A 12,722-nucleotide genomic window follows, 5' to 3' on the forward strand; every position below is an offset into this window, starting at 1 on the left:
CTTATTATCACAAACATTATACCCCTTTTTGTTGCAATTAACATTTGCACGATCATCACTTTGTCATAAAATTTGACCACTGAGTATGAATATACATTGAACTACTCACAAAATTTAGGATCTTTCTGAACTGGCAGGGTGCAAAGGTAAAATTCGATTAGAATTTAAGAATACTCTTTAGTCATAAAATTTCATAAACTGTGAATGTGCCATTTACACATTACAATTCAGTAATTACAGATCTGAATGCCAATGAGACGTAACTATTTTCAGACCACAGGAATAGCCCCAGTTCAAATAATAAGCATGATTAGCTGTAAAATTGATTTGAGTCTACAGCAAGAGTAATTTTTCACTTGCAGTTAATTTATCATTTCACATGCAATTGCATCTCTTGCTGGTTACACGAATAATTCTGTCTGAGATCAAGAGTCTTTCAGGCACATAAAGAGAGAACACAACAACTGGTGCTCAGAGTACCTGTGATGGACCAAAAATATGAGAAAAAAGGTTAGCATTTTGTTCCAACTGAAACTGAATTTTCTTGGAAAATTTGGCCTTAACTATAACAGCCCAGATAAATCATTTAACCTCAACATTTTGCTCTTGGTTCATGCACTGCTATTGCTTAACTGTCAGTTGAAGGATGAGCAGTGTGAAACTGCATCACATACTTCCTTACAGGCAGTAGAAAATGGGAACTGCCTTACTTGTCTTCACATAAAATTAGAATATGGAATACATTCACTTACTTATACAACATTCTAAATGAATGATCTCTGTATGACAATGCAACACTTAAACATAAACATTATGTCTGTTTTCTCTCTCTCTCTCTCTCTCTCTCTCTCTCTCTCTCTCTCTCTCTCTCCCCTACCTTTCTGATTAATTGGGATGAAAATAACTTACATAGCAAGAAACACTTGAAATCATAGCAGATTATGTACAATAAGTTGTGGGTCTAAAATGGTGACTAACAGAGGCAGTATTCTGTCACGGATGTATAGTTACAGAAGTAATCTCTCTACAAAATGATAAAATATTATAAACAAATATTAATCAGTTGCAACTAACTGCTATAAGCTATTTTACACTTTCAGTTCAATCATAATTATGAACTGATGACGCAAATGAAAAACTGCAGAGCCACAAGAAAATGAAGAAAAACTGATTCACTGGAGATCTGAAGAAACTTAGCAAATATAAAGAAAAACAATGCAGTACCTTTCTTTCATTAATCACGGGAGGCCTTACTTAAATCTTTGGAAGTTACAACTATATTACAAGTAATGATCCTCACTATGTATCACGCTCCTGGCATTGCCAGAAACTTTGATGCAGCCCAAAAGTTTCTTAAAATATTTAGCTCCTGGCACAACCAGAAACTTCTATGCAGCCCATAAGTTACCTAAATATAAAGCTCCTGACATTGCCAGAAACTTGTATGCAGCCCATAAGTTACCTAAATATAAAGCTCCTGACATTGCCAGAAACTTGTATGCAGCCCATAAGTTACCTAAATATAAAGCTCCTGACATTGCCAGAAACTTCTATACAGCCCATAAGTTACCTAAATATAAAGCTCCTGACGTTGCCAGAAACTTTTGTGCAGCCCAAAACTTGCTTAAAAGTACAATTTACTGAAAGCTCTTATAATATCACAATTGCAATATCTTTTGTTTTATCAACAGTTTTAGCAGCTACATGCGTCATTACTTCTAAGTTTCAGTTTTCTGTCATTCTGCGAGGAATAGGGCACAACCTTTTCAAGTATCTCTGAACTACAAGAAATGTCAATGTTTGTTGGCACTGAGCTTGAAAAAATTTGACTGCTATTAGTTTTCAGATCTGTATTTGCACATGAAGTTTTACTGAATTCTTTAGTAATCATCATTCTATCATCATATAATGAAAACCGTGCAGTACCTCCTTTACCACGGTTTCTCCTAACAGAAGGTGGAACATCACCAGGAGTCTTCACCCTTAAATTTGGGTCCTTTAAACGAGATGCATTTTCATTATTTCTGTTGCGGAAAACTTGATGGATCTGTTCCCTGAGATTCTGGCGAGACACAGCAACAGATGTATCTTCACACACCACTGTTGATTTTGCAGGTGTCAGTGCTAATGTACATGGTCTCTGACTCTTTGTCACTTTGCTGTCTTTATTTTCATTGTCATTTCTATTTGTAGTTGAGATCAATGGTGACATTACAGACGTAACTACACCAGTATTTGTACTAACACCATTCACAAGTTTATCAGGTGGTGAAACACAAACCTTTGTTTCCATTAATACTGGGGATCTTTTTGATAAAGGAGCTACAGTAACCGAAGTTTGGCGAGCTAATAAGTTAGATTTCACATCGTCATCCACCTCATCAAATTCCTTTACAACAGTATTCCCTGAATCAACAATATGGGCTTCTCGTTCCTTTGACATGCCAAAAAGTGATTTTGTTTTTGAATCCAAATATTTTTTAAATCCCTCCCATCTACTACTACCTTTTCCCCAGTTTGACCAATGTGAACTTTTAGTATGTGTTACACCATCAACAACAGCTGAGCCATTTCCAGGAATATTGGGTTGTTTTGGAATTCCGGTACATGTAGAATTCGTGTCATAGACAGCATTTTGTACATAAGGAATGGGTGTTGCAGGTCTTATGCTATTATTACCAGCTGTCAACTGTGATGTACTAAGATAATCATGTGAAACAAGTGCCTGAGGCTCATACAATGCAGTGTTTATTAAATAATTACTAGCAGAAGCATGCTTGAAAGACCTATCAACTAACGTATTTCCATTACAAGCTAAGTCCTCGTCTGAAGGTGCTGTCAGCATCAAATTCCTCTCCATGCATGGATTTCGTCCTTGATATGGCTGCAGTGATGCTCTCTGATGTTGCACTGAAGAAGTTAGCCCAGAAGACAAAGGAAAAGTGTGCGTGCCTCCGGGTGGAACAAATGCCTGATTTGAATTTTTATCTGTAAAAAGAAGTCACCAAGATGGTATTTACAATTTACCATAATATTAAGCAAATGAAAAAATCCACAGTGCTCAGTGTCTGTACCTTTATCCGTTCCTAAAAAAGTAACCAGTTCAAACTATTTAAACAGTTTCAGGAAATTTACTATTACAAAAATAGTCATATGTATTATACACACTTCACTATGGTTTGTAGATTTTAGCAGTACCAGTTCTCTGACACAATGAGACGCATGTCTGCCTTCAATTTCTTTGCATAAATCACTTACTATGGTAAAGTTCTGAGTGTTTTAAACTTATTACAACAACATTAATTGTGGGATTAAAGTTAACAACCTCATGTATGATGATATCCTCAGTGAATACTTAGTACCTTTCTGTCCTACTACAAGTTAAATTTTTTAAAAAAAATTCAATATACTCATGAATCAGTCCAAATCTTTCTTGTAAACTCTTTCCATGCAACCTATTTTTGTGACATTCTCACATGAACTGTGTGTGCTATGTACCCTCTGTGTTACTCTTCCATACACACACTTGCGGCCTTCAGCTGATCTGCCTATGGTTCCACACACTTTAGCATTATCAATGGATACATTGCAAGAACATCTTGTAATAAGTCTCTGTTGACAATGGGTAGTGGGGTCTCAGTATCCATTCTGTAAATGTAAGCGTTTTCTTCACCGACAACTAATTGCTTTAGTCTATTGTTTCAGGCCTCTCAGACATCAATCATTTCCTCATCTACTTCCTACTGTCATCGTGTCTACAGTGGTAAGTTGGGATGCCATCTCACTCTACGTGATCCTACATGTCTACAGTCATACTGTGACTTCTTCTCACCAAGCTTAAAAACCCAATTCCATTAGTCCATTCCTTGTAATTTACTACAATATATATTCTTTTGCAAATCAATTAGTCTTTTCAGTTGGTTGCTTGACATATAATACACTCCTAATCTAGGCACCAATTCAAACAGTAATACACTGTGACTGAAGGAAAAGTTTTACTCATTTAAATTTGAGTTTCAGTAATTTGTTTGAGTTTGTACTGAACATCCTAGCAACGGAGAATGGAAGTGTATTGACTTGCTGATTAACTATTGTTGCATGCTCTGGCTAGAGTCATTTGGCAGCAACAATCGAGGAACATGCAATAGCACACTGGTCTTTTATCAATTAAGTTCTAAATTGGCATCTGCAATTCTCCTTGAAGTAACTCCACAGTCCTCCTCACAGGTTGGGATTATTGATATTCCTGTATGTCGATCTTTTTAGCAACGGTTGTGGGACTCGACTGTTCAATACAGGATGTCAAATTAAACACCTTTCAGCCATCAATGTCAACCTTATTTTATTGGGCAACCAGTTTCAGCATTTTACTGTGCCATCTTCAGGCCCTTGACAGACATGTAGAAATAATCTACCTTGCTTGTTATCAAAACAGTATCAATATTGCTGGCCCCTGTTTTAATCACAAGCGAGGTAGATTATTTCTACATGTCTGTCAAGGGCCTGAAGATGGCGTAGTAAAATGCTGAAACTGGTTTCCCAATAAAATAAGGTTGATAACTGACAGCTGAAAGATGGTTAATTTGACATCCTCTATTCATGTTCCATTCCTCCTAGTACAGAAAAATCTCTGGTTATACCGGGGATCAAACACAGGTCCTCTGTGTAGTAGCTAGATACAATATATGACAAAAAATATCTGGAACCCCTATGTAATGCAAACTGCCAACCAGATGTCACGAGAGGCAGACCCACCAGTGTAAAAGGAAGCTGGGAGTACTGTGTTGTCAGTGAGCTTTAAGAGGAATTAGGCACAGTGCCTGTTTCCTCTTACAGCCCTTATCCATGTACAGTGTGCTATGTCATGTATCTATCTATAATTTTTACTGACAAGTACCACTGTTATGTCAGTTCCAACATCCATAATTTTTATATGGCTTTAAATATGATTTTAAGAAGTTATTTTATATGATGAGAGCATTTTGCTCATAAATTTGTTCGTCTGTCACTACATGTAATTGTTTTGGATTTTCTGATAAAGACACCCATAGTCAGTGTCAAAACCAGGTCAAGTTAAATCCTGGTGCAAGCAGTTGGCTGTATTATACAAATTATTTTAATGTAACATCAAGTTATACTGCATAATTATTGACAATAATTGTGACTTTACACTTTTCTCATAAAATTGGTGATCCAAGATTAAGAATCCAACACTCATTTGTTTTGCAAATTCACTAGCTCTTTCCAGTACCAATATGGGAACACTGAGATATACTTCACCTGAACCAAGCAAACCACATGATTGGCTGTTCTCATACGCTTTCTGTCTGGTTCGAACATACTGCACTCAAACATTGTTGTAATTGGATCTCTGTTTTTAATTATTGCTGACAATCTACAGTTAGCAATGCCCGACTTTTTACAGATTTCCATTTTTAACCTCTGTTTTTCAGCAACTCCCGTAAGCAGGTGCCTCTTCTTTTTAAGTGAAATAGCAGTTGGTTTTCACACCAATTTTTCTGCCATTGTGTATAAAAAATAAATTTACAGCACTTATGTTAAAAAACAACAAAATTATTTCAATACATAATTCACAGATTTTGACACAATTCACTAAATTCGAAAAGTGCCTAAGTATTTTGACACTGGCAATGCCCGAACACAAGTGATAGTAAAGCAATAGTAGTAAATATTGCTTACTTTGTTGGGTCTAAAAGAAAAAGGGAGTTAATAAAACTGGGCTATGTTGTAGTTGAAGAAAGGAGGTGTATTTTTTTGTCCAAGAAGTGAAATATTTTCATATCATATGACTTTCGTTGAAATTATATGAAGCTGCAGTATGTTACTTTCCCTTTTAAATTCATAGAGGAATTTACTGCTTAATCACACAATAAAGCATGTAAATAAAACAACACATGAATATCTACAGAGTGGCTAACAAAGTCTCCAACTTTTCGTTTCATGTAACCAGTTTTTTAAACAATAGAAATAAATGTTTTAAACTTACATGAAGACTCTCCATGAGAATCTGAAGGAGATATTGTCACAGTAGTTTCAATAGTGCCTTCAGACAAATTGGACTCGCAGGCATCTTTGCCACAAGTTCCACTTCCCGACTTAACAGAATAATCTAGGCAAAAGAAAATTATGTAAGCTACAATATTACTATAATTAGGTTAATTTCAGTGTCACACTGTTTTAAATAACTAATAAAAGTATGTTGTCATACATAATAAAATATCTTACTTTACTCTCTCTCTCTCTCTCTCTCTCACACACACACACACACACACATACACACACACACACACACACACACACACACACAAATAGCTGCCACATTAATAGAAGTCATGGCTGTGGCTGGAATATTAATAACCACAGATGTCCAACTGTTAGCGTGTTTCCACACAAAGTGAGGAGTGATAGACAGGAACACAGAAGGTAGTCATGACTGCTAGGTTTTTTAAATTCATCTTTTTCAGACCAGCAATTACATTCACAATTATATTTCTGATATTGTGTCATAAAGATTTAAAAATTCTCACACCTAGTACATATTTATACAGGGTGATATTTTCCACCGTGTACAAACTCTAGGGATTGGTCAATGAGAGCATATGGAACAAAAAAGTTCTAATGAATTTATGTCTGAAAATGCATTGTTTTCATGCTAGTGACCATTTATTCAGTTACACATTGTTACAGAAACTGTGGTGTAATACGCACTGCACCATGCAGCCACTTCTGTCTCATACATTCACATCGGCCAGGCTGCATCCAAACAGTGTCTAAGGCAGCATGAATATGCTGCTCCAGTGTCTGTACACCAGGAATGGGCCCTGCATACATGATACTTTTGAGATGGCCCCATAACCAGAAATCGCACAGATCAAGATCTGGTGAACAAGCAGGCCACAAAACTGGATCCCCTCATTCAGTCCATTGACCAGGGAAGACACGATTGAGATGCATCCAGACGAAAATGGTGAAGTGGGCTGGAGCACCATAATGTAGCAGCCACATACCCTTCTTCCAGCAAGGGAGGCAAATTCACCTGCAAGAAACACCAATAATTCCAGCCTGTTAGGTGATGGGTAAGGAAAGCTGGTTCCAAAATATGGTCACCTATTATCCCGGCCCACACATTCCAGCTACACTGAATCTGAAGATTCACTGTCACTATACCATGGGAGTTCCTCAAACTATCCCACAGATGACTGTTATGGAAGTTCAAGTTATCACTCTGCGTAAAGGTGGCTTCATCTGTAAATAGGATGGATGATGCAAATCATGCATTCATGGTTGACTGCTGAAGAAACCGGTGTCAAAACTGCTACCAATGTAGAAAGTCTAAGCCCTTCACATGCTGTAAATGATAAGGGTAGTAACAATTGTCATGAAGAATGTTCCACACGGTCATCTGGCTTACCCTGTACTGGTGGACTAACTGCCCAGCACTGATGCAGCCGTTGCTTTCCACAGTGTTAATCACATTTTCCTCCAAGTCTGGTGTACAAGAATTTTGGGTACGTCCTCCATGAGTTCCTGCTTCCTGAAACGACCCTGCCTCAGACAAACAGTGAAACAATGTTGCAAACATTGAATTCTGTCGTTGTTGTCAGTGGAGATAGGACTCCTGATACAACCTTGCTGCCCGTTGCCACTTGCCTTTCCATAAGTAACCACCATGTTGACAAGCACTCAATTTGAATACAGAACCATTGTCTACAATGCTGTATCACACCCACTATAAGGTGAGTCAGCATGAGAAGTGAATCGGACACAACATTACCAACTGCTACGGCTGGAGAGGGCACTACTGCATGGTGTATGAGGAACAGTCCACCCTCTAAGAGGAAACCATGCAGACTGTAACTGTGGTTGCGTGGTACAGTGAGTTTTAGACCGCAGTCTCTGTAACAAAGTATGATTGAATAAATGATCTCTAGCATGGAAACCATGCAATCCCAGACATACAACCATTAGACATTTTTTGTTCTTTATCCTCACATTGAACAATCCCTAGAATTTGAACATGGTGGAAAAAAAAATCACCCTGTACACAAATTCAGTTTTTTTCTGCTAGAACTATCAAATTTTGCCCAGTGGATTCCTAAGCAGCTTATCCTGCTGTCGGCAGTTCTCCTGTAGGTCTATTAATTGCACCACAGCACTTATATCTAAAGATAAAGAACACATTTATAACATGAATACTTTAGTTTTTTCTTACAGAATTATATGTTAAGGAAAATATGCCTTATTTTTGTGTTATTTGAAGTAGTTACAGAATACTGCATAAGTTCCACTTCCTTTTTAGACAAAAGAGCCTAATGAACAACACATATTTGGGATGCCATATTTAGAATATAAGCTTGGAGAATGAACTGCCCTACACATTCTATCTGTGAATTTAACAAAATCTTGGAAAATGTGATTTTCTATTTTAAGATGTGTGTATAAATAATAAACACTATGAACCATGTATCTTGCATATCCTGAATATTTTGTAAACAGTTCCATCTATCAAACTGTTGGCAACACTCTGCCAGGCACGATGGGCAAGTTTTGTGGTCTTGTAAAAAAATGGGCATCATCACTGGGGAGACATGTCCCTCCCCCCCCCCCCCCCCTCCCCACCCATATTTTTTGAGTCTTAATTGATAAAAAATGGCACCATTGAACAAATATATCCCAAACTTAACTAATTACATATACTAAAAGCTCTTGTGCAGTAAGAATTAATTGTTTGCAGGATTTACTAATATGGCCTTCCCTCCAGGAATTCTCATTTGAATTCCCAAACCATCTCTGCAACACTTAAGTTTTGTTCAAATATACTGGTAACAAATCTAACAGCCCTCCTCTTAATTGTTTCGATGTCTTCCTTCAGTCCAACCTGGCACAGAAATTTTGTCTAAGTCATATTTTATCTTCCTACAGTCCTTCAACTTCATTCAAAGGAACCACCGAGGCATCTGCCTAATCTGATTCAAAGAAATCATGGAAAAACTAAATCTGTCTAGTCAGATGGGGATTTGAACCATCGTCCATTGATGAATTGGAGTCCTCAAACCCAGTTGACATAATCTACCTCACTGAACACCATGAGACCACTGGCAGAGATGTGTAAGTGTTACAGAATTTAGGTTAGCATCTCATTTATGTAGAGCCGAAATGTTGAATTGTTAGTGTTATGTCCCATCAACAATGAGATCATTACAGCTGGAGCACAAGTTCAGAATAGGGAGAATGAGGAAGGAAACTGGTCGTGACCAATCTACATCTACATCTACATCGATACCCCACAAACCACCGTAAGGTGTGCGGACTCATTACATGACATACAGCAAAATACTGGATACAGTAATAAAAACATCAAAGCACTTCATTATGAGAAACAAATAGTCACATCAGGGATTTAAGAAGTGTGCAACAGAAGTAGAATTACACACTAAATCTTTTTTAGTAGTTTGTGTATACTGGGCACCTGCAGATAATTCTGTTTGTAACTCGTCTTTAAGCTCTACTGGCCTTTTTAATGGCAAAATAAATGAATAAATAAATAGTGGTCACTGGTGATTTTAATGGGATTTTCACAAAAGTTCTTTCAGGAAGAATTTATTGCAGTCAGAAACATTACCATTCAACTTAACTCCAACTGTAAACTTTAAAAATATGTGGTAGCTAATTGCTCAAAAACAGAAGATTGATACTATCTTTGTAGAAAGGTATAATAAAATTATATTACCAAACCAATGGTCAATGGCCTCTCAGATCACGACATGCAGTTCCTTTTTGTTAAATGTTAATACTTATTACATGACATACAGCAAAATATTTAATACAGTAATAAAAACACCAAAGCAATTCGTTATGAGAAACAAATAGTCACATCACACCACAAATAAAGACATTATGGGATAAACTGAAGGAGGAAGTGGTAGAACTGGGGAAACTGGTAGAACCAGAGATGAAGTGGAGCAGACAGCACCAACAGTAAGTCATACATAAGTAATAGATGTGTGCAATAACTGAAATTACTGAAAAGATGGGGTTGTCTAGTTCATCAGATATTGACATGGAATATTACAATTAATTCATTAATAGGAATATGACCCTCACTAGAGCACAAGAAGTAATGTCCACCAAAAACTCTTTAAAATCAAAAAAGTCTAGTGGCTACAATAAAATACCAACACAGTTAATTGATGGATGTGCTTCTGACTTTTGTAAAACATTTAGTTATTTGTGTTCAATCATTTATCAGCAGAAAATTTCCTGAATGGTCAAAATACAGTGTAGTTCAACCTTCTTATAAGAAGGCAATAAAGAAATACCATCAAATTTCCATCCAATTTCCTTTTTGCCAGCATCTCCAAATATTTTTGAAAAGGTAATATACAATTGATTTGTTAACCAACAGACAACAAACAATATATTGTCAAAAACTCAGTTCTGATTTCCAATGGCACCCACAACTGGGAAAAGTGGGGGCCATGCCCCCTGTCCCATCCCCAATTAACATGTTTCCAGAGCTCTGACTGTTCTTTTGTCTCTGGGGTATAGCAGTGGAGTCAAGTTTCACCTGTTGTCACAAACCGGCACAAAAAATCTTGTTGGTTACTCTGACAATAAGTCAAACATTGTTTGGACATTTCCATTCTAATCTGTTTCTGATTCTGCATTATGAGTCATGGCACCTATCTAGCACATAATTTTCTCTTATCCAATTTGACTGTTAAAATGTGTTATGTATGTTCAGATGACATTCCTAATCCTTACAGCTTCAGCAATTTCTCATATTTTCAGTTGGTGATCCTCCATGACCATTTTATGTATTTTTGCAGTAATTACTGTGGTGGTGACAAATCTTGACTGAGCACTAAATGGATCATCATCCAAGCTGTCCTGACCATTTTAAACTTGTTTGTCCATTTGGCAACAAGTGAAGTGTGTTCTGTGAAAATCAGTAAGATTTTAATAAATGTAAACACAGTCTGTAGTAGACTCTAATGTGATTTTTATTTAATTGTGTGATTAGCTCATTTATACTACTTGTCATTGTCAAGCACCGGTAAAACCAACATGGAAAAGCACTACATTGTTTGCATACATCGCCAGGTACAAATAACACTTTACTCGCCTCACATTAGACATTACTGCACAAATTTCTTACAACCACATTATAACTGCAGTAACATTTTATCTTAATATAATGTGTGTAAAGCGTTATTTATACATGGTGATGTATGCATAAAATGTAATGCTTTTCCATGCTGATTTTACAGGTGCTTGACAACGACAAGTAGTCAAAATTAACTAATCGCACGATTAAATAAAAATCACATTACAGCTTACTATGGATAGTGTTTACTTTTATTAAACATCTGGAAGCTGCAGATCCCCACAAATAAAAAATTTTTCAGTAAGAATATCTTTTTCTCACATACTGTTCTTTATGAAATACTTAATCACTGCTCAAATATTGATTTTTTTTTACCTTCACAAATCACCACAGATCTCCAACCACAGCACTTCACACATCACCTGTTTACTCATAAAGGATGGCCTATTATTTTGTGGGTACCATGTTGTGGCAGTGCTGACATCTGGTGGTGATTCCGTGAACTCTTCAAACTGCCCTTACACAAGTGGTATTGGGATGGCCGGGGGGTGGGGAAATACTTTGTGATTTTGTAGATCCATGTCTACAAATCACCAAGAATTTAAAAACCTGTTGATATAATGTGCCACGATTTGATGCTCAATGAATCACATGTAAATTCCTTTAAATGTATTGATAATATGAACTCTCTACTGAAACCTGTTGCTCATCGTGGGAAATTGTGTGCCAGTTTGCATCAAATGCTGAAATCATCACACTTCCTTGTCTTTTTATAACTGGTTCATCTCACAGATTGCTCCTATTTCCATAAACTGTTTCACTTGTAAGCTCTGGGTGTAATGGAATGCTTCAGCTACACAGTGAACAAATGGGGGGGTATAAAATCATAACTGTCTAAGGTGTAAGTCACTGTTCTACCATTTGGAGAAACTAAATGTTGTAACTAATCTATGGCATTTCATTTATTTATTAAACAAAATAGAATGCTATATCTAGCTATTTTTGAGAAAATTTTGCTGTTAACCTTAACAATTAGTTCCATAGCTGAACCACTCTTTCCAAGAGGTTTTGAGTGCTGATGTTTGAGTATCTCAGAAGATAAGAAATCGTGCAGAATGGATGCGCAAGGACTGGTGTCAGGTGTTTTTTACAGATGAAACTCCGATCTGTCTGCATCCTGATAATCACAGACAACACGTCTAGAGACAATCCAGTAATATCAAATACCTCCAAAACTGTGTTCCACATGTGCAAGGAGGTGTGATGGTGGTGGTGGCAGAGGTGATGTGATGTGACGTGATTTTCTGGGGGGCCACCGTATACCTCTCATGGTTGTCGAGCCTGCTCTATGGTACAGGGATGTGATTCTGCAGCCAATAGTGGAACAGTATCATGAATAGTTGATCTTGATGGGTGACAACTCGCATCTGCCTCCACAGCTGAGTGGTCAGAAAAGCTAACTGATATGCGAAGGACCTGAGTTTGATTTCAGTGACTGCCAGGGATTTTTCCTTGGTGGGAACAGAGTGCACTCAGCCTTCTGATGCCAACTGAAGAGGTACTTGATTGAGTAGTAATGGCTTCAGGTCACGAA

General features: G+C 37.1%; 1 protein-coding gene across 4 annotated transcripts in view; it reads right to left on the reverse strand.

Moving 5' to 3' along the window:
• Nucleotides 1-1,226: 1,226 nt before the first annotated feature.
• LOC126248132 (bone morphogenetic protein receptor type-2) overlaps nucleotides 1,227-12,722 on the reverse strand; it is a 382,553-nt gene continuing 371,057 nt past the window's right edge. For all 4 annotated transcript variants that reach the window (XM_049948824.1, XM_049948823.1, XM_049948821.1 and 1 more), the window contains 2 exons: nucleotides 6,008-6,130; nucleotides 1,227-2,988 (listed from right to left, as the gene is read on the reverse strand). In XM_049948824.1, the coding sequence (XP_049804781.1) occupies nucleotides 1,694-2,988; nucleotides 6,008-6,130 (1,418 nt within the window). In that variant the 3' untranslated portion in view covers nucleotides 1,227-1,693. The remainder of the gene's footprint in view (nucleotides 2,989-6,007; nucleotides 6,131-12,722) is intronic.

Source organism: Schistocerca nitens, chromosome 3, assembly GCF_023898315.1.
Source record: "Schistocerca nitens isolate TAMUIC-IGC-003100 chromosome 3, iqSchNite1.1, whole genome shotgun sequence".
NCBI lineage: Eukaryota > Metazoa > Arthropoda > Insecta > Orthoptera > Acrididae > Schistocerca > Schistocerca nitens.